General features: G+C 39.7%; 1 protein-coding gene across 3 annotated transcripts in view; it reads left to right on the top strand.

Annotated features, from left to right (window-relative positions):
• Positions 1-23,095, top strand: part of HYDIN (HYDIN axonemal central pair apparatus protein) — a 442,024-nt gene that overhangs the window by 59,644 nt on the left and 359,285 nt on the right. For all 3 annotated transcript variants that reach the window (XM_030829570.1, XM_030829576.1, XM_030829580.1), the window contains 3 exons: positions 4,867-4,986; positions 8,234-8,368; positions 20,879-21,078. In XM_030829570.1, the coding sequence (XP_030685430.1) occupies positions 4,867-4,986; positions 8,234-8,368; positions 20,879-21,078 (455 nt within the window). The remainder of the gene's footprint in view (positions 1-4,866; positions 4,987-8,233; positions 8,369-20,878; positions 21,079-23,095) is intronic.

Below are 23,095 nucleotides of genomic sequence, written 5' to 3'. Positions count from 1 at the left end.
ATTTTTCATGTGTACTACTAGTGTGTGTATTTTAATGTGTTTTGACTCTGCTATAAAGGATGAGGAAATCAGATACTTTACATTTTCTCTTTTCTCCTCTTTAATTCAGTTGGTTATTTTTAAGTTATATTCTGAAATTTAATCATTTATCTCTTAGATGGGTGGCAGTCATCTATTAATTTTTTCAATAAGAGCTTATGAAGACTGTATTTCTTTGTTTTATATGTTTGATAATATTTGTGTCTTACCTTTATACTGAACTGCAGATTTATTACTTATGAAATTCTTGGGCCACAAATTTTCATAACAGCTTTGCAGGCATTTTCCCCACGACCTTCTGACTTTAAAAGATGGTATGTAGAAGTCAGAAGCCAGCTTGATTTCTCCCCCATAAGTTAATCTTTTAGCCCATGTGCCTAAAGATTGTTTGTTATTATTTAAAGTTTAGTATTAGGATACCACTACATTTTTTCCTGAGGTACTGTGGGCCTTTATTTTATTTTTAGAAAGTTTTTCTTGAATTGTCAAGTATTTTTTCATATCATTTTTCAATGATGAATATGTTGGACCTTCTTTGCCCTTCTACAGCTTGCATTTCCTCTCTCATTCATTTTAAACTTTCTGTTCATTTCCATTGCATTGTCATTACATTCATTAGGCTATCCTCTGTGTCCCTTACTTTGAGTTATGTACATATTTCTTTTATGCTTCGTTTTTTACCAGACCAGACCTGGTTCAACAGACCTCTTTAATCATCCCGCTTCTCACCACTTCCTCCACCACCATTCCAGTTTAAGCCACCATTATCTAGAATACTGACATAGCCTTACTATTTCCATCTCATTCTCCCTCTGCCCCCATTATCACAAAGCAGTAAAAGTAATTTTTAAAATGTAAATCAGAACATATTGCTTCCATGTTGTCTCATAGCATTTGATACAGTGAGCATCTCTTTTTTGTACCCTTTTATTCACTTGTATCTGACATGGCATACTCATTTGATTTTCTTTCTACTTTTCACTGGTTGATTTTTGCTTATTTTATTTGTTGGATTATTCACTCATTTCTGATCACTAAATATTAGAGCTCCCAGTACTTGGTACTTGAACTTCTTTCTCTTCTGAACTCACACCTTAGGTCACCTCTTCTAGGAAAAAAGTCTTTAAATTCTACTTTTTGATGATTACTTTTATATTTATATCTCCTGCCACTGTCTATCCCCTGAACTCTGGATCATATAGTCAGCTTAATGTATGGTTGGCAGCGCAAACTTAATATATTTAAGATCTAATTGTAGCTTTACATTCCATCTCTAAAAGCCTGATCTTTCCTCTTTGTCTCTTTCCTCCTGCTTTTCATACCCCCACTTATATGTTTTCCTAGACCAAACACTTTGGAGTTGTATTCCTGATGCCTCTCTTTTTTTTACATCTTATGATCCAATGATAAGTGCTATGAATTCTGCCTTCACAAATGTATCTTTAATCATACCACTTCTCACCATGTTCTGCACCACCATTCCAGTTTAAGCCACCATTATCTAGAATATCAAAATTGCCTCCCTGTTTCCATCTTGTTCTCCCCCTGCCCCCATTTTCACAAAGCAGTATGAGTGATTTTTTAAAATGTAAATCAGAACATGTTACTTTCATGTTTAAAACAGTCCAGTGACTTCCCATTACTCACATGATAAAATCTAAACTCAGTGCCAAAACCTCTAAGGTCCTGTACCATCTAGTCCTGCCTTCCTCACGGACCTCTTTGTCTTCTACTCTTTTCCCTCTCATTCTCTTCTCACTGCATTTTCCCTATGCTGCTCTTCAGACACTCAAAGACAATTTCCATCTGAAGGACTTTGCACTTGCTTTCCCTTCTAACTGGAGTGCTATTCTAAAATCTTAGTGTGACTTGCTTCAGACCTCTACTTAGAAGTCATCTCAGAGAGGCCTTCTCTTGACTGCCTATCTAAAAGAGCAGCTGCCTCCCAGTCTGCCATCTCCTTGTCCTGCTTTAGTGTTTTTTCACAGCCTTTTCACTACCTGACTTTATGTTCTGTATTTCTATATTTTTTGTATGATCACTTGAGCTTCAAGAATGTCAACTTCATGAGGTTAGGGCTTTTTTTGGCTTTGTTCACTATGTTCAGCATACAAAAAAGAACGTGGCACATGTTGGAAACTCAATATTTATTGAATGAAGACATGAATTTTTAATCTCTCCTAACTGCTCACTTCTTTACATTCTTAAATATTTGCTTTGTGCTCTTTAACTTTTTTTTCCATTATGCTCTTTGAGCTTATGGTGAAATGATGTAGTTAAGACTGATTGCTTCATGGCAGAAATTTAATTAGCCAGAAATTAAAGAGTATATACTCTATTATTCCACTTATATAATCAAGAAAACTAACCTATGATGTGAGAAGTAGATTAGCTGTGTTACCTTTGTCATAAATCAAGTGACCATATATTTAATAATTGGTTTGGGGGCTTTCTAATCTGATACATTTATTTTTATGATAAATCTTGTGCCAATATCTCATTATCGTTACTGTGGTAACAGCATATGATATGTAGTAATATAATTATCATGTTGTGCTACCTGATAGAGTAAATCCTCCTATCTTGTTCTTCAAATGTATCTTCTCTATTCTTGGTCCTTTGCATTTCCATGTAAATTCAATCAGCTTTTTTGTTTAAAAAAAAAAAAACCTGCTGGGATTTTTTTTTTAATGTATTGCATTGAATTTTTAGAGAAATTTGGGGAGTATTTGACATCCTGAAAATATTGAATCTTTTAATTCATGAAAAGAGTATATTCCTGCATTCAATTAGGTCTTCCTTAATTTCTCTCAATAATGTTTTTAGTTTCTGGATAAAGGTCTTATACATCTTTCATTAGATTTATTTCTATGTGTTTTACATTTTAGGATACTATTTTAAGTAATATTGTTTATAAATTTCATATCCTAAATGTTCATTGCTAGTACCTAAAAATAGAATTGGTTTTTGTATGTTGACCTTGTACTCAGTGACCTTGATAAATCACTTATTAATTCTAGTAAGACAGTTATTAGAATAATTTATTTGTAGGTTATTTTGAGTTTTCGAAATAAGTAATTACTTTGCCTGGCGAAAATGACAGTTTTGTTTCTTCTTGTTTGATTTCTAGTACTGAAACAACCTTTAATTTCTGAGATGAACCCAACTCGGTCATGATGTGTTATCGTTTTTATGTAGTGCCGGTTTCAGTTTCAGTTTGCAAATGTTTTTTTCTCTCTCTCTTTCTTTCGTCTATCTGTCTATCTACCTATGGTTTATGAATGAGACTGGCCTGTAGTTTTCTTTTCCCTTAGTGTCTTTCTCAGATATATAAAGGAGATTATGCCAACATTATAGACTGAGTTGGGAGACATTTCATTTTTTTGTTTTTCTTTTCTTTGGGAAAGTTTCTGTAATACTTGAGTTGTTTATTTTATGTTTGGTAGAATTTGCTTGTAAAGCTATCTGGGTTTGGAGTTTTCTCTGTAAAAGGTTTTTATTTACAGATATAATTTCTGTAATAGTTTTAGAACTATTCAGATGTTCTGTTTCTTCTTGTGCCAGTTTTGATACATTTTTATTGCATTTTTCTAGGAATTTGTATTTTTATCTATATTTTCACATTTATTGACATAATATTTATTATCTTTTTACTGAATTTGGGTTATATTGTAATATTCCCATTTCCATTATTTGTATTTGTTCTTTGTGCCTTCTGTCTTATTTTCTTGATCAAACTCACTAGGTATTTTGTCAATTTTATTAATCTTTTTAAAGACCTGAATTTCGCTTTGTTGTTTTTATAGTATAGTTACTTTTATTTCATTAATTTCCTCTCTTGTTTTTGTCATGTCAATTTTTTCTTTCTTTGGATTTATTTTGCTATTTATTCTAACTTATTAAGATGGATACTTACAGCTGCAGTTTTCAAACTGTGTGCCAGGGTGCCCCAGGGTGCAACCGTGAACTCACAGGGCATCATCGGATAGTCTGAATTTTCAAGGGAAACCTGGCAATACCCAAAATCGACTGGATGCTAAACAGGCTACTAGCTTGGGGTAATTCGTAGTTTTAGCATTAGATGATGTTATATTCACTTTGATGATGTCATACTTTACAAACCTGGCTTCTCAGTGGTTGGTCAAATAAAAAGCAAGTACTTTGTGAAAATCAAAATAGAGCAGGAAATGAGGGGTCCAAGTCCAATTCAGTTCTGTTGTGCAGTGCCCAACCAGGGCACACATCCCATTAGTAAGCTAGTTATTTGTATTATTGTTTTGTATGATGAGAATTCATTTAGAGTAACCACGTATTTACCCCTTTGTTATTCTCCTTTCCTTCCTGCATCTCTGAACTTCTGAGAGAAATTCTCTTCTCCATAAAGAATACCCTTTGGTATTTATTTTAGAAGTTAGTGACAACATTTTTCAATTTTTATTTCTCTGAAAATGTGTTTATTCAAACTTCGTTTTTGAAGGGACTTTCCTCAGGTAAAAAATACTATGCCTGCAGAGTTTTTTTTTTTCTTTTCAGGATTTAAAAAATTTTATTCCTCTGCCTTCTGACTTGTGTTATGTTGAAAAGTAGGCATGTGTTTTTGCTCCTTGAAAGTTAAATATTCTATTTTTTTCCCTCCAGTTTCTTTTACACATGCTTTTGTCCTGTGTTTTCAGTGCTTTTACAATGAGGTACCTGGGTATGGATTTCTTTTTGAATATTTCCCATGTTTAGTTTTAATATCCACAGGTCTATGTAGTATTTTCTTATCTTCCCCAGTCATTTTTGTCAATGTGTGACTATAACAATAATTTACTCTTTCAACTGAAGTTTTCAGGAATTGACCTGGATCAGGCATTATTCCAGCCCTTTCCATCAGAAATTATATTTCAGAACTACACTCCCTGTGAAGTCTATGAAGTTCCACTGATTTTGAGGAACAATGACAAAGTGAGTATGTTCACTGGGGTGAGTGAACTCTTCTAGGATATATAAGAATGGGTTAAAGTAAAACGGGATCTTGAGGGATCTTTGATAAGTTATTTAATTTGATAGACTTAGGAAAATAGTATGAAAACATGTTCTTTGATTGTAAACTTAATGACGACAAGGCTGTGTCTGTTTGTTGCTATATGTTGAGTCCTAACAAGTGCCTAACAAGTAGTGAACTCCCAACATGTGCACTAACTTTTGTTGATTAAAGGATTGACCAGATGAATGTCACGGGGTTCTTATGTATGAAAAATTGGGCTAGGTTTTTATTTAAGACAGGGAAATTACTGTTAATGTTTATGTAGTCTTCCTCAGAGACATCATTTCCCCAATTCAAGATATAAACTCTACTCATGAGAATTGCAATTGTTGAGCATATATATATATATGTATGTGTGTGTGTATATATATATATGTATATATGTGTGTGTGTGTGTGTGTATATATATATACATATATATATATATATATACACATATATATATATATATATATATGTACGTATATGTATATTTTTGAGACAGAGTTTCGCTCTTGTTGCCCAGGCTGGAGTGCAATGGCATGATCTCGGCTCACTACAACCTCCGCCTCCCGGGTTCAAGCGATTCTCCTGTCTCAGCCTCCTGAGTAGCTGGGACTACAGGCATGCGCCACCATGCCCAACTAATTTTGTATTTTTAGTAGAGACAGGGTTTCTCCATGTTGGTCAGGCTGCTCTCAAACTCCTGAACTCAGTTGATCCACCCACCTCGGTCTCCCAAAGTGCTGGGATTATAGGTGTGAGCCACCGTGCCTGGCCGAGCATTTATATTTATATTCTCCAATGCATTTATATTCTGCAAATTGTACCTTTTTAAAAGCCTTCTTTTCACTTCTAAAAAATGTAGGTCCCTTTCCTTCTTTTCTGTCTTCTTCTTTCTATAGAAGATAGCCTTCAGAGTTTGTCCACAGTCAGTTTTGAAGGCTTCTCTCACTGTCTATGTCTTGTCTCTTTGCGATTGTAACGGAAGATTTCTTTTTCAGCCTTATGACTTTTTCTTTAGAGATAAATTAGGGTTTATTTCAAGAAAAGATATTAAATGCCTGAAGAGTTTCTTGACACTTAACAATAATGAAAGAAAGAGTAATGCGGAAGTTCAGCATGAAGCACACTTGAGTGTGAAAAGTAATCAGATGGGGAGGAAGGCATTGGAGAGACGAAAAATCTGGGTATAAAGACAAGGAGGAATACTTTCAGGGGTCTAAGAATGTGGAGACAAAATAGAAAGTAAGTGAAGACTATGCAAGAATCCAAAGCAAATGGGAAGACTTGCAGTTATATTTGGTACAGCAGCTCATTAAGGGAATCAGCAATGCCTTGCAGAGATCAATGGGGTGACAGCAAAGCCAGACTCTGGAGAAAATGGTCTGTTTCATTTTTTTTCTGCGGTAGCGTTAGTAAGAGAAGCTCGTGGGACAGCAGTGAAAGAGAAGGAAAAGAACCGGAGGTATACAAGATTGTGTTCCTAGACCTCAAGAAGAGGTGAATTGCACAGACATTAGGGCTCTATCTTTTCATGCAGTTCAGATCTCACTTCTGACTCTTTTCCCTTTCTATATTACTTTTCGACTCTTGCTGAGGTATTTTTAGCCTACTAAAGTGGTACAGTCCAAAGCATCCTTTGGTCACCCCTCTCTGACCTTAAATAAGAAATGTTCATCAGTGGTTGTTTAATAGCAAATCAGGGTAAAGGGCACGTGTGAGTTTTGTCTGCCAGACACTCAGTTCTCATGGATAACCCAACATCTCTTGAAAAGATGCAGCCAGAGTGCTGGCCACATGGAAAGAGGGTCCCATCTTAGGAACATCCAGCTACCAACAAGCAAACAGTACTCTCCAGGTGAGGCAGGCTTGTCCTCTGGTGACTCCAGGACCCTCATACCAGGTGGCTGATGTGACCCTGCTCCTCTGCTTCTTTAGTTCACAATCTCATAAAGAACGATGAGGAGAGATTTGGGGCCTAAGAAATGCTTTCTGTGCCGTTCACCTTTTATTTGCTTCCTCACTGTCGTGGGGTACAAAAGATAGAGCCTGTCAGGTTATTATTTTTGTGTCTCCGTCTCTCACACACACAAGATGAGAATAAGCCAGAACACTTGTGATTTTAATTGGGTTAAAATGATAAGGACCCACACTCTAGAGTCAGACTAATCTGGGTTCGGATTGCAGCAGAAGAATAAGACTTTAAAAGAATGGAGCTGTTGGGAGCTGCTCTGAGACTGCACTGGGGGGATATCCTGCTGCTCTTTGCTCTTGCTTTGTGGTGTTTACTCAGGACCATCCCATGGAGAGGTGGAGTGGAGTTTGGCTGGGACTTGACTCCCAGCACCTTTGTGGTGGAGCTGTACCACCATGGGCAAGTGTCTGTAGCGTGAGAGTCATAATGAAGCTCAAAGATTACGGTGAGGATGAGGTGGCATACATATCATGTGCCGTAGATGGGCCATTAAAGGGGTGCAGGAAGTGTGGCTTTTTCTCTCTGAGCAGTTCTCAAATGCTCAAATGTTGGGAAATCCAGCTTAACTCCGTTATGTGGGTGTGGTTTTAGCTGATTAAAGAGCCCTTGAAGATAGTCACTTTTTTTTTTTTTTTTTTTTGAGACAGAGTCTCACTCTGTCCTCCCAGGCTGGAGTGCAGTGGCCCGATCTCGGCTCACTGGAACCTCTGCCTCCCGGGTTCAAGTGATTCTCCTGCCTCAGCCTCCCCAGTAGCTGGGACTACAGGCACATGCTACCACACCCAGCTAATTTTTTGTATTTTTAGTAGAGACGAGGTTTCACTGTATTAGCCAGGATGGTCTTGATCTCCTGACCTCGTGATCCACCTACCTCGGCCTCCCAAAGTGCTGGGATTACAAGGGTGAGCCACTGCGCCTGGCCGATAGTCACTTTTAAATGATTTAATTTTAAAATGAACAAAGACTTGCAATAATAATAAAAATAACTAAGAATAATAATGTTAATAAAAATGAAAGCTGGAAGGTATTGGGTGCTTACTTTGTATGGGATAAAGGTAAGTACTATCATCTCCTTTTATAGTTGAGAAAACTGAAGTTCAGACCTGACCAAGGTCACACGTCTAGTAAGTAGTTGATGGAGATTTCAGTCTGTGTTTAACTCTGCTTTTTCACATGCACAGTATTCATCATCATGTGTTTCCCTGCAGATTCCAAGGTTGGTGAAAGTTGTGGAAGAAAGTTCGCCTTACTTTAAAGTAATCAGCCCCAAAGATATTGGCCACAAAGTGGCTCCTGGAGTGCCTTCCGTATTCCGAATCCTCTTTACTCCAGAGGAGAACAAGGTAATACCAGGAATGGCAAGAAATTGGACACTTGTACTGGCAGATTGCAGTTCAATTCTGAATATTTACAGAGGTGGTAGTGCTGGTGGTGGTGGTGGTGGTGGTGGTGGTGGTGGTCTTGGTGGTGGTCTTGGTATTGATATTTGTGTTGGTGGTGTTGGTGGTATTGGTGGTAGTGCCGGAGGGTGGTGGGTAGTGGTGGTAGTGTTGGTGGTGTTGGTAGTATAGATGGTGGTGATATTGTCATTGATGGTGGTGATGGTGTAGATGGTAGTGGTGGTGTTATGGATGTTGGTACTGGTGTTGTTACTATTAGTAGTGTTGGTGGGTAGTAGTGGGTGATGGTGCTGGTGTGTGTAGATGGTGATGGTATTAGTAATATGATAGTATAGTTGGTGGTAATATTGTTGTCATTGATAGTGGTGGTGGTGGTGGTGTAGATGGTGGTGGTATTGTTGTCACTGATGGTGGTGGTAGTGATGTTGTTAGTATTTGTAGTGTTGGTGGGTGGTGGTGGTGGTCGTATAGATGGTGGTGGTGCTGTCATTGATGGTGGTATAGGTGGTGGTAGTTGTGAGAGGAGTGCTGAGACAAAGGATAAAGATTTTGGCTTCTAGGAAGTTTGGGGCCTTAATTGGTTATGACTTTCCTCGCCAGATTCTAACTAGTTTGTGAGAGAGACCCAAGACTCAAACATAATATCATAGTTTCAGCCTCAGTAATGGTAAAGCTAGAGCTGGGAGCAGAGGCCTGCCTGGTCTGCTCCCCCCATCAGCTCACAGTCTAAGAAGAGCCTGCTGTCAAAAAGGAGGCCATTTTCTCTCAGTACCACTGCAGTGGTGGGGAGGGAAATGGAGCCCAATCTCACTTTCCTCAGTCATAGAAATTCCAGTTCCTCCTAGGAGGGAAGGAGCAGGTATGGGGGCCTGAGGGTGGAGGCTTCCTCCCCACCCCTTCTCCAGGGAGTAGAATTGTTGGTCAGGTTTTGTTCTCTGTGGGCCTAAATGGGGACTTATGAGGAGGAGAAGAGTTTTACCAGCATGATTGAAGGAGTGAGGACAGAGAACAAGTCTTAAATATGCAGAACAAAATGCAGACTGTGTATCACGTTAATAGCAGGCATGCTTATCTGTGTTGCAGTCTTATGGTTGGAATCAGTAGAGCACAGTGGAGTCAGACAGGACTAGCTTGGAGTCCTTGCTTCCCCACCGCTAGTACGTATCGGTTGCTGTCAATGTCATTACCAGTATTCCTCAACTGTTGCTGTTGTTACTACTTTTCTGGAGAGCAAGGATAGAGAATTTAATGTGGTTTGTTAAGTATGTACTCCTTGTGGTGAGTGGTTAAAAATTCCATTATAATAATACCATTGCTATAATTTTGCCACTTTGTAGTATTACTATTTATATCTTAGGTTGCGTTTAGGAAACTACAATTTTGTTTGAGGTTCTACTGAAATAAATAAAAAGATAAATAACTCCAGATGTAGGGCTTTTTGTTGCATATTGTTGAAGTCCTCATTTTTTCTGGAGGATCTATACCTGAATATTGTCTGTGGGGAGAACAGGGTCTGGATTTACTGTGGGTGTGAGATTCCTACACCCTCGTTTTTGTAGGAAGCTGATTATAATCCTTTGTGCAGCTTGAAATACAAAGCATGCTGGATTTGAGGAGGTGGCTTTCCTTAGTTTTTTTCTGTGCTGGAGAAAATAGGTCTTCTGTTGGATAAGAGTCGTTGTATCTGCACCCAGTCTGACTGAAAAAGGGATACACGAGACTTTCTGGAGATGGAATGTTCTATATTGGCATGAGGATTACATGGCTGAATTCATTTGTCCAAACATTTATATTTGTGCTTTTCAATATATACATAAATTTTAGCTAAAAAAAAACTGTATAACAATAGAAGGAGGAGGGAGTGGATAGAGGTATAGAGGGAACCAGAATAATAGAATGTTAAGAGTTGTTGAATTTGAGTGATGGGTACATTGGGCATTTGTCATGCTAGTCTGTCTTCTTTGTGCATATTTTAAATTTTCCATAATCAAAAGCCAGAGGAAGAGAGACATTTTATTACCGTTTATCTATCCGGCAAAGAAATAGTTGAAATGTATTTAAAGTATGTTTCTATGTAGTTTATAAATATGAAATGCTAACATTCCTGGTGAGGATTATTGCTTCACTGTGTTTTGTAGCTGCTTATCTCACTCTCAGCTCTTTTATTCCTTCTTACCATTCCACTTATCCAGCATTGTGTGTCTATTGGGAAACCTCTAATTAAAAAAATTAACTAACTTAAATGTTGTTATACTGTTACTTCTAAATATTTGAAAGTTTTCAAAAGCTACATGCATGTTTGAGCAGACATAGTGAGGATAATGGTTACCTATGAGAAATTAAGCTATCCAGTTTTGGAGACATTAAGATCTTGTGTTGGACTTGGCTCTAAACTCTATGTAATTTATTTCCAAAGACAGAGTTGTTTTCTCATTTTGCTGGCTAGCTAACACTGATGATGGCAGAGTCAGTTATCTACATTCGCTTTCACTGTTGGAAAGTCAACAGGGCAGTGCGCAGAATGACCGGCTAGGGTTAGGCATGCTGTCTTTCGGGCTGCTCCAGAATGCAGCCAACGAGTGACTAGAGCCAGATTTATTTTAGGAAAAACAAAAGTCATTCATTTCACCAAGTGTCACTGTTTCTTCACTTGGCCAAATTGATAGCCAAAGTACATACTTTTTTCCTTCTTATCCCCTGTTGATCTGAGCACACTCCATTCTCATTTACCCTCCTCACATCTGGAGGGTGAGATATGTAAATTGCAGCATGCCACAGTTAATAAGCCAGCCCTCTTTCAATTGGATTTTCAGTACCCATGTATATTAGCATGTCGAAGATGATAATGCAATTTACATTTCCCTCCCGCCCATCATCTATTAATCTGGCTGCCTGGGCGTGGAACTTGTTAAGAATGCCAAATGCCCAGATAACAGGTGCAGCAAATTTACTTTGGCTTTCCTTATCTCTCCTCACTCAGACTTTAAAAAAAATGATTGGATATGTTATTAATCTAATAATCCTAGTGTACATATCATATACTGTAGAAATATAATAGCCAGTGTCATCATAAAATAACACTATAAAATTCTAGAGCCTGACATTTTTCTTGACCTCTTAAATTTGTATCTTTACCATTAAAATGAGAATGAAAAATATTAGGCTTTTGTGGGAAAGCAAAACAGAGTGCTTCCTTGGACTTAAGAAAGCATCTGTTTGCAATGTGTTGTCATACGGAAAAGGCAGCAAGCTTTGAAGAAAGCATGCAGTGATGCAACTGGGTGGCTCAGTTATGGTTTAAGAAAATGTCTGATTTGTTGTCAAAATGGTTTCTCCAATTTGTCACTATGAAATTTAAAAACCATAGCCCAAAAAGAATAGAAAATCTGAACATGTTTTATGTTACCTATGTATACAATAATAATAAAACTATATGCCAGCAATTTGAATTTAAATGTCGGTATCATAAAATTGTCCACAATCAGTGACTTTTGTTGGCAAAAATAATGATCAGGATTTTGTTTTCCTCCTGCCTGAAATTCGCCCTCCCCAGTTCTATCTGGATCACCCCTGTAGCCCCAGTACCTGGCACAGGGCCTGATACATAGAAAGGATGCAGTAAATATTTGTGGAGTAAGTAAGTAAAAGTTAATCTAAGAAAATATAAAGAAGTTTCTTTGACTTGAGGTTGGCCTACAGATGAGAAAAGCATGTAAAAAGGGCTCAATTATCTTTTTGTGTCATGAATATATTAGATATTAACTTTCTTCCTTGTCATTTCAGTTAACAGTAAGATGTCTAGGAAGTCTTCCCTAAGAAGAGTTTCTCTTTATTTTGTTTCATATTTCCAGATAGTCACATCCATACTTTTTAGCTTTATGGACCTCATAAATATAATTTGATAATAAGGCTAACAAGGATTTTAGGAAATTTCTTTATAAAAACTTCTGATAGTGTAGTACCCAGAAAAGATATTAAAAATGAATAATATTCTTTCATTTACTCAGTGCCAGGCCCAGTTTTCTGAGCCAGATCCAATGGAGTATAGAATAAGCTTTGGCCTTCATGGAGCTTACATTTCGCAATGTATAAACAAACAAACAAACGAATATATACAATTTAATGTCAGGAATTGACACAGTAGGGGGTAGGGAATGATAAGGGCTCTGCTTTCTTTCAAAAGTAAGGTCAAGGAAGACTTCTCTGATAGGAAAGTCAAGGGAAGACTCCTCTGTTGAGGTGACATTTGGGCTAATTTAAGAGAACTAATTTAAGCCACGCAAATATCTGAGGGAAGGGCTGTCTAGGAGAGGGAACAGCAAGTGCAAAGGCCCTGTGGCAGAAACACGCTTGGCAGCCAGCTCGGGAAAGTACAAGAAGGCCAGTGGGGCTGGAGCAGAGGAAGCTGTTGGAAACATGGTAGGAAATGAGATTCCAACAGGTGAGCTCATGAAGGATCTTAGAAGCTATGCAAAGTGGGATAGGAAGCCACCATAAAGTACTTCAAATATTTTTATTATGGAAGGCTTTCTTTTCCTCATATGCAAAAGTAGAAAGAACAGCAGAGTGAACTGTCATCACCCACCTTTTCAAATCTCAGCGCATGACCAGTCTGGCTTCATCTATCCTGCCCCTTCCCCCAGTAGATTTTGAAGCAAGTCCCATATGGCATGTAATTTCATCTGTAAATATTTTGTGATTTTTCTCTTAAAGATAAGGGCCTTTTTAAAAGTTAGCATAACCACAGTACCATGATTGTGCCTAAAAAACCACAGTCACTCCTCAATATCATTACATATCCAGTCAGTAGTTTGGATCTTGATTTAAGAAAACCAACTTTAAAAAGTTGGTTTTTAAAAAAACCATTGCGTACCAAGTGCAACAATGGTTCACAATTAAGAAAAAGTTTTTTTTTAAGTTGGTTTTCTTAAATCAAGATCCAAACAAGGTTTGCTGATTGCATTCCCATCACGTTGTTTAGAATGGCCCCTTGCCGCCTGTTGCCTGTAACTGATAGTTAGATCTGTAGCCTTGATTAGATTCAGTTTTTTCTTTTTGATCAAGAATCCTTCACAGGTGATGTGGTACTTCCTAGTGCATTACATCAAGAGGCACAAAATGTCTGTTATGTTTTGTTTTGTTTTTGTAATGATCCAATAAAGATCATTCCCTACATCACTGAGGATTAAGTTTCAATTCCATAATTTATTTTGCACTTACTGGTTGGAATTATTCTAAAAACAATAACACCAACAAAACCAAAACTTTCCCTCACCAGCTTTTCAGCTCTCCTGAGGTATAGTCCATTCAGGGAAGATAGGAGAAATGCTTGATCCTCTCCTTTTATCCAGCCTGATGGGTTGTGATTAGGGATGACACAATCTGACTTACATTTTGGGACCACTCTGGCTGCCAAGTAGAGAATAGACTGAAGCAGGGGCACGTGAGGCATCACGGCTAGTGGCCTCCCCTTGACATTCATTTTCTCTTTCCTCATTGGTAAGAGAACCACAATTAAAAAAAATAATTATTTGTAATTGACAAAAATTGTATATATTTGTGGTGTTCAACATGAGGTTTTAATATATATACACATTGGAATGGCTAAATCAAGCTAATTAATATATACATTATCTAATTAATATATACATTGCCTCACATACTTATAATTTTTTTGTAGTGAGAACATTTAAAATCTACTTTCTTAGCAATTTTCAATTTTACAATACATGGTTATTAACCATGTTGTATAATAGGTCTCCTGAACTTCTCCTTGTCTAACTGAAATTTTGTACCCTCTGACCAGCATCCCCCAATTCTCCAACCCCAGCCCCTGGGAATCACTGTTCTACTCTCTGCTTCTATGCATTTGACTGTTTTAGATTCCACATGTAAGTGAGATCATGTAGTATTTGTACCTCTATGCCTGGGTTATTTTACTTAGCATAATTGCCTCAGTTTCATCCATGTTGTCACAAATGATGGAATTTCCTTCTTTTTTAAGATTACATAGTATTCCATTGTGTATATATGCCACATTTTCTTTTCTTTTTTCTTTTTAACAGAGTCTCACTCTGTTGCCCAGGCTTGAGTTCAGTGGGGCAGTCTCAGCTCACTGCAGCCTCCACCTCCCAGGCTCAAGCAATCCTCCCACCTCAGCCTCCCTAGTAGCTGGGATTATAGGCACCCGCCACCATGCCCAGCTAATTTTTTTTAATTTTATTTTTAGTAGAGATGGGGTTTCTCCACGTTGTCCAGGCTGGTCTCGAACTCCTGAGCTCAAGTAATCTGCCCATCTTAGCCTCCCAAGGTACTAGGATTACAGGCATGAGCCACTGTGCCCAGCCTACATTTTCTTTGTATGTTCATCCATTGATGGACACTTGGGTTGATTCAACATGTTAGCTATCGTGAATAATGCTGCAGTGAACATGGGGGTTCAGGTAGCTCTTCCACATACTGATTTCATTTCCTTTGGATATATACCCAGAAGTGGAATTGCTAGATCGTATGGTAGTTCTATTTTTAATTTTTTGATGAACTGCCATACTGTCTTCCATAATGGCTGTACTAATTTACATTCCCATCATCAGTGTACAGGGGGAACCATAAATTTTGATTGGACACTTCTGCCTGAAATAAGAAATTACATTTCCCAGCCTCCTTCCTAGCTGCACGTAAGTGTCGGCCAATGAGATGTGAGTAGGACTCCAAGGCACCTGCTTGAAGAGAGCTGACACAGCAGGAGGTGCCCTGTCCCTTCTGCTTTCCTCCTTATGCCCTGCAGCTTGGCTGTGAAAGAGTCGGGTCCCAGGAATTACTCTGCCCCACAGGGTGACATCGAGGATGGGAACTGCATGCTAGAGTGGTAGAGCAGGAATTTAGGAATTTGAGTCTCTAATGACACTGTTGAGCCACCCTACCTACCTCTGGACTTCTTTGTATAAGATAAATAAACTTCTCCCTAGTGTAAACTGCTCTGATTTTGCTCTTTTTCCTGTTATAACGTAGCTGACTGATCCCTGATGCATACATGGGGCAGAGGCTACTATAGTAGTTCAGATAAAAGATAAGGAAGTTTGGATGAGGGTGGTGACAGTGAAGGTGATGAGAAGTAGGAGGAGTAAGGATGTATACTTTTTTTTTTTTTTTTGAAGCAGCGTTTTGCTCTTGTTGCCTAGGCTGGAGTGCAATGGTGTGATCTCTGCTCACTGCAACCTCCGCCTCATGGGTTCAAGCTATTCTCCTGCCTCAGCCTCCCAAGTAGCTGGCATTATAGGCACCTGCCACCATGCCCAACTAATTTTTTGTATTTTTAGTAGAGATGGGGGTTTCACTATGTTGGCCAGGCTGGTCCCGAACTGCTGACCTCAGGTGATCCACCCACCTCAACCTCCCAAAGTGCTGAGATTACAGGCATGAGCCACTGTGCCCAGCCGGATGTATGCTTTTATTGTACAGCTGCCAGGATTTACTGATGGATCAATGATACGAGAAAGAAATGCACCCAGTTTGAACTGTAGGATTTTGGCTAACAACTGGTCAAATGGTGGTGTCATTTACAGAGATAGGGAACAGAGGAAGAAAAGCAGGTTTGTGAGGCTGGGTGTTCAGTTCATCAACTGAAGTGATTGCTTAAGCCTGCAGGCCATCAGAGCCTCCCAAGTCATAACATCTGAATTAATTGTAAGCCAGCAGAGCAATATATAATGATATATAATCTAATATAGTCATATTAAGTACATAACTTCAGAGATTGGAATACATTTTAAGGGACTTGTTTAAAGAACCTTATATTCTTTTATGGGTGTGTGAATTGATTATGAAAAAATTTATAATGCGAATCAAACTTCAAACCTTCCTCATTTGGGAACTTGAAAAGGTCTGAAAACATCTATCTCAGTATTTCAATTAGCCTCCTAAACTATTTACAGCTGCCTTTAATTCCTTCTATAACAAGGCAGCGGATATGTGAGTATAGAATAAAATGAGACAAACACTTCAGGATCTCCTCTTATCCTGGATTCAGCAGCATCTTTTGTTCTAGCTCTCAACGCCTCAGTTAATGCTCAGTCTCCACATGTGCCAGGGGCTTTTCACTTTATAATTCCCAACAAAACGTGTGCTGGCTGGATTTGATCTCCTAAGAAAAAGCGAAAATAGTACTTATCTCTTTCGGATTCTGTAGTAATCAGACTAGGCTGTTGCATTGTTGAATGCTGTGGGGTTTTCTAAGATCAAGTGTGCTTAGTGCAATTTGTACTTCCTCATGTCTGGAAAGCATAAGTTTTGAGTCTGGCATTACCATCTGGAAACCAGAATCAATTGCAGAGCTAAGAGTCTAACAACTCAATTTTTTAAATTTTATTTTTATTTTTGTTTTTATTTTATTTATTTATTTATTTTTTTGAGATAGAATCTCACTCTCGCCCAGGCTGGAGTGCAGTGGTGCGATCTCGGCTCACTGCAGCCTCCATCTCCCAGGTTCAAGCAGTTCTCTGCCTCAGCTTACCGAGTAGCTGAGACTACAGGTGTGAGCCACCATGCCCAGCTAATTTTTGTAGAGACTGGGTTTTGCCATGTTGGCCAGGCTGGTCTTGAACTCCTGGCCTCAAGTGATCCACCTGCCTCAGCCTCCCAAAATGCTGCGATTATAGACTTGAGCCACCACGCCCAGCCATTTTTAAAAATATATTTTAAATAAAAAGAATTTTTGTGGGCACACAGTAGGTGTATATATTTATGGGGTACATGAGATGTTTTGATGTAAGCATGCAATGTGAAATAAGCACCTCATGGAGAATGGGGTTTCATCCCCTCAAGCATTTATGCTTTGAGTTACACACAATCCAGTTACATTCTTTAAGTTATTTAAAAATATGCTAGCAACCCAGTTTTAATCAATTTCATGAATCCTATTTATTCCTTTTTGTGACTCACTCCTGCCTTAGGACTTGTATGTTTGCAGTTCCCCTTGGCAGGAGCATTCTGTTCCTAGATCTCACCCAACTGGCTCCTTTTGCTGTTCAGGTCCCCATCCAAAGGTCATCTCCTCAGGAAGACCTCTTTAGTTATTCTAACCTAAATCAACCCCATCCGATATTATCACTTTCCTGTGCTTTATTTTCTTCAAAGCCCATCACTTTCTGAAATTATCTTGTTCTATTATTATTATCCTTATCAGTATATAGATGACTAGATGGCTCCCTACCTACGAGAGTAAACATATGTTGAATTTTTCCTATATGCCTTACACAAATTGTACTAAATACAAAAGTCTGATAAGGACAGTTAACATTTATTGAGTACTTACTACTTGCTAAATGCTAGGCTAAGTACTTGCCCACACAAGTCCACATCTGTGTCATCTCATGCCTGGACTACAACAGTGGCTTCCTAACTGGCCTCCCTCTTCCCGCTGCAGTCCGTGGCCCACATAGCAGCCAGCGCTTTTTCTAAAACGTTACTCAGGTTGCATCAAGATCAGTTTTCAGCCTTGAGAATGCCTTCAGCCCTCTCACGTCCTAACAATGGCTTACAAGATCTGTGGGATCTGGCCCCCACAACCTGTTGGCTATGTGTCTAACCACTCTCCTTCCCTTGCTCCCCTCTGGCCACAGGTTCCAAATCACACTTCCCCCAGACAGCCATCCATCCACATGGCTTCATTTGTCACTCATGTCTCAGCTGAAGTGTCACCTCCTCATAGAGGCCTTTCCTGACCGCGCCCCCTGACCCCATGTAAAAGAGCTCTCCAGTCTCTCTGTCCCCTTATCATGATTTATTTCCCGTCACTCATCACTACCGAATGTTCCATTACTGACTTTCCTTCCTTCGGGAAGTATTTGTTGAGTAGTTAATAAGTACTAGGCTCTATTCTAGGTCCTGGGTATACAGAAGGCAAGAAGATGGGCAAATCCCTCTTGACATGGAAATATGGGGAGACATGCGCTACGCTCACTGGGGAGGTAGAATATACGATATACTAGATGGCTCTGGGCAAGACTAAAGCTGGACAGAAGGCAAGGGAGTGATGGGGCAGGAGAGGGAGAGTTCCATTGAAAATAGGGCAGTCAGGGAAGGCCTCAGGGAGACAGTGGATCGCTGTGCCAAGTGCTGAAGAGGTGAGGGGGCGAGCCCCATGGATAAGTAGAGGGAAGGAGAGAACATCATGTGCGAAGGCTCTGAAGGGGAAACCTGTGGCTGCAGGAGGAACCAGGGGAGAGGAGGAGATATGGCCAGAGAAATGATGGGGGCACCAGGCCACAGGACCTTCGCAAGTACGCCAGCCTCAGCCTAGGTACTTTTCAGCAGAGAAGCAGCCTGAGCCGACTTACATTTTTACTGGATCCCTCTGACCCTTGGATGGAAAATAGACTTTAGTAGAGCAAGGGTTGAAATAGAAAGTCCTGTTAGCCTGGGAAAGATCGGAGTGGCTAGGATCAGGGTGGCGGGGGTGGAGGTGGTGAAGAGTGATTGCAGTTTGGATATATTTTGAAGGTAGATCCTATGGATTGTATCAAGAAATTGAGAAATAGAGCATGAAAGGGTGCCTCATTTCAGGGTTCTAAAGCCAGACCGCTGGAGAGATGCAAATGCCAGTACTGAGACCAGGAGGCTGCAAGTGGAGAGAGGGTCAGACCTTAGCTGTCTTTGTGGAGCCTTTGTGGGTACTAGAAAAAGGTTCCCCCTTTGGGCTGAAGCTGTTTTGCCTCCATTCCTGGCCCCCAGCAGAAATCTTTATGCACAATAGCAGGCAGTGACGTTCATCAGGAGCTTTGGTTTGGGACATAAGTTTATATCCAATGAGATGCTGACTGAGCAGCTGGTTATGAGTTTGGAGCTCAAGGGGACAGATAGAACTACAGGCCTAAAGACTATTTGTGAGCATTCCTGGTAGTTTTAGCTTTATATTTATTTATATGTGAGTTGCACTGTGCATTACATATCCTTTATTCATCTGTTCATTGTCTCCTCCATCCTGATGTGAGCTGGAGGAGGACCGTGACCATATCTGCATTTCCTGATTGGTTGTATTCCTAGACCTAGCACAGTGCTGTGCTGGCACCTGGGCACTTAATGAACATAGTTGAATGAATAAACTGGGGATGCCACTGCTTTATGCTTGTCCTGTGGCTTCATGAAGTTGAGTATGTGGCCAGCCCTGTATGCCAATTTGTATGCCAGATGGTCCCATTCTTATTCTATGCCCAAAGCCCATAAAGAGCTTTTTTTAAAACCTCCACCACTTACTACCATTTATCACATGGTTACCGAAAGGAAATTTCTGTTCAAAATGACTTTTCATTAATCAAGACTGCCTTGCAGCCAAAAGACACAATAAAAGGATGAGAAAATGAAGGAAAAGAAAGCTTTTTTTAGATATCAGATACCTTTTATGGTGACTTCTTTTAACTTTTTCTTTGCTACATTGCAGGCAAATATTCTATTTCTATCTTATGAGACGGCATAAAGAGTGACTTTATTCAGCATTTCTGTTGCATTTAAACTCATGACTGGGGAAGAGAGATGCCTAGGGCCTCAGCATTTTTATTTGGAATGGTCAGAAATGGCTTTGTGCAAGAAGTGAGGTTTCAGCTGACTTATGTATCAGTTAGCTAGTGCTGTATAATTACAAACAATCCCACATTTAGTGGCTTAAAATAATAAGCACTTATTATTGCTTACAAGACTGTGGGTCAGCTGGGTGGTTTTTCTGGTGTTGCCTGGGCCCTCTCATCAGGTAGAGAACTCTGCTCATTGTGGCTGGGCTCACATATCTGGGGATCAGCTGGCTCTAGGCTGGTCTAGCATGGTCTTGGTTGGAGCATCCAGGTGCACATCCTGCAGTAGGCTGGACCAGGCGTGTTCACATGCCATTGGCAGGGTTCCAAAAGCAAGACTGGATAGGCCCAAAGCTTCTTGAGGTCTCAGCTTGAAACTGGCATAGCATAACTTCTGCCACCTTGTATTGCTGAAAGCAAGTGGAATGGAAACTCCTTACTTGAGGGAGGAGCAGCGAAGTCACATTGCAAAGAGTATAGGCAGAAAGAGGCCATTAGTTAGAAACATCATTCTAATACATGGACTTGAAGGAGAACTAGGGTTTGGAAGGAGGACCTGAGGGAACTGTTGTGAATCTTCTTGGATCTACAGGAGAAATGGGCCTGGCCTGCCACTGACCTTCATCCTACCTCCCTATTGCCTGGGAGACACATGAAGCATAGCTTCTCTACCAGCTGTAGGTTTTAACACTAGATCTGTTCTCTCTCTCTCTCTGTCTCTCAGAAAAGACAGTCTCATTGAAAGTACTTCTGTAATTGTTTTAAGACGTTTTCATAGAAATATACTAAAAGTTGTTTTGCAAAATGCCTCTCATCAACCCTTTTCTTGAACAGTTATTGTGATCATGTTGCTTTTTCCACAAATAATGATTGTACCCTTCCCTTGTAGGATTACGCCCATACGTTGACCTGTGTTACTGAAAGAGAAAAGTTTATTGTACCCATCAAAGCTAGAGGGGCGCGAGCCATTCTCGATTTTCCTGACAAGCTGAATTTTTCCACTTGTCCTGTCAAATACAGCACCCAGAAGATTCTGCTGGTACGAAACATTGGCAACAAAAATGCTGTATTTCACATCAAAACTTGTAGGTATGCATGCCTTTGGCTCTTGTTTTTGATTGATTATAGCTAAATCTAGTCAGCTCAAGTAATTTGCTACCATAACTTTGGGGGTGGAATTGCTTGTTACAATCTTCAGTTGCAAAGCTGGGAGACCTCACTGATGTAGGGTAGACTTCCTCTTCATCCTCAGAGGAAACTAAAATTCAAGGTTTAATATCTTATATCCGTGTTATACTAAATCCTCTTTCTGGTTTTTCAAAATGCTGGATAAAAGTCCTTCTTTTAGTACAGAGAATGGCCCATGAGAATATAGAAATAAATTTGTCTTGACTGAGAATTTTTATAACTGGCTTGATTAGTTTTCTGTTGCCATTGTAACAAACTGTCACAAACTCAGTAGCTTAAAACAACACAAATTTATTATCTTACATTTCAGTGGGTCAGAAGTTGCACTGGGCTAAAATCAAAGTGAGAGCAGGGCTGCATTCCTTTCTGGAGGCTTGAGGGGAGAGTACATTTCTTTGCCTTTTCCAGTTTCTAGGGGCCGCCCACATTCCTCGGCTCATGGCCCTCAGTTTTCTCCTCTGAAAAATGGGGAAAAGTATACCAGCCATTTCATAAGGTTGTTGGGATAATCAACAGAAACTGCTGGTATATATCAAGTGCTATATAATCGGTGTTTGCTCTTTTCTTTTTCCTTCAAATGAGCTATGGCCAGTGTGTAGACAGAATGATGGCTCTCCAGACATGTCCATATCCTAATCCCCAGAACCTGTGACTGTATCGTGTTATATGGCAAAGGGGAATTAATATTGCAGATATAACTAAAGTTGCTGATCAGCTAATGTTAAAATCGGGAGATAATCCTGGATTCACTGGATGAGCCCAATGTAACCAACAAGGGCTTTTAAAAATAGAAGAGGGAAGCAGAAGAGTTCAGAGTGATGAGCTGTGAGAGGGACTCAACCTGCTGTTGCTGGCTTTGGAGGATGAGAAAACTGAGGGATAGAGAGGTCACATCATTTCCTGAAGAGCACAGAGCTAGTAAGTGATAGAGCTGGATTTTAATCTGAGTATTTGTGGACTAACCACAGTGTATACACCATGGGACAGTATAAAGCAGGGGTCCCCAACCCCCAGGCCATGGACTGGTACTGGTCCAGTCCGTGGCCTTTTAGGAATCAGGCTGCACAGCAGGAGGTGAGCGGTGGACAAGAGAGCAAAGCTTTATCTGTATTTACAGCTGCTCCCCATCACTTGCATTACTGCCTGAGCTCCGCCTCCTGTCAGATCAGCCATGCCATTAGATTCTCATAGGAGCACACACCCTATTGTGAATTGCGCATGTAAGACATCTAGGTTGCATGCTCCTAATTCCCAGTGATCTGTCACTGTCTCCCATCACCCCCAGATGGGAATGTCTAGTTACAGGAAAACAAGCTCAGGGCTCCCACTGATCTACATTACGGTGAGTTGTATAATTATTTCATTATATATTACAATGTAATAAGATAGAAATAATGTGTGTAATAAATGTAATGCTCTTGAATCATCCTGAAAATATCCATCACCCCCCGCCCCCAAAATCTGTGGAAAAATTGCCTTCCATGAAACTAGTCCCTGATATCAAAAAGGTTGGGGACTGCTGGTATAAGAATGATGAAACAATCCCATCTCTCAAGGACCTCTGTTATAAGATGGAAAAGAAGGATTTGTTTTGGGGCATGAGAGCAAGTGGCTGACCAGTGGGGTCTTAAAAAGAACAACCTGTCTTGGGAAGACAGGAAGCAGGGGTTCAAGTTCTTTTCTATAAAAAGTAGTGTGTCTATACTGGATTTAAGTTGTGTTTTTAAAAAGTAGTGTGTATATACTGGATTTAAGTTCTCTTTCGGAAGGGCCTTATCTGTGGCATCCTTTGCTGACTTAATGACTCATTTGTCCAAAAGGGATTAGAATTTGCTTTTACCTGGTTCCCAAAAGTTAGGCTACCATGGAGTACTCTTTTGGTAATTTCCTACCTTAGGAGTTCCTGGACTGATAGCTC

This window comes from Nomascus leucogenys, chromosome 2 (genome assembly GCF_006542625.1).
Source record: "Nomascus leucogenys isolate Asia chromosome 2, Asia_NLE_v1, whole genome shotgun sequence".
Classification (NCBI taxonomy): domain Eukaryota; kingdom Metazoa; phylum Chordata; class Mammalia; order Primates; family Hylobatidae; genus Nomascus; species Nomascus leucogenys.
Note: the sequence above shows the minus strand (reverse complement) of the source record. Positions and strands in the feature narration are given on the sequence as shown.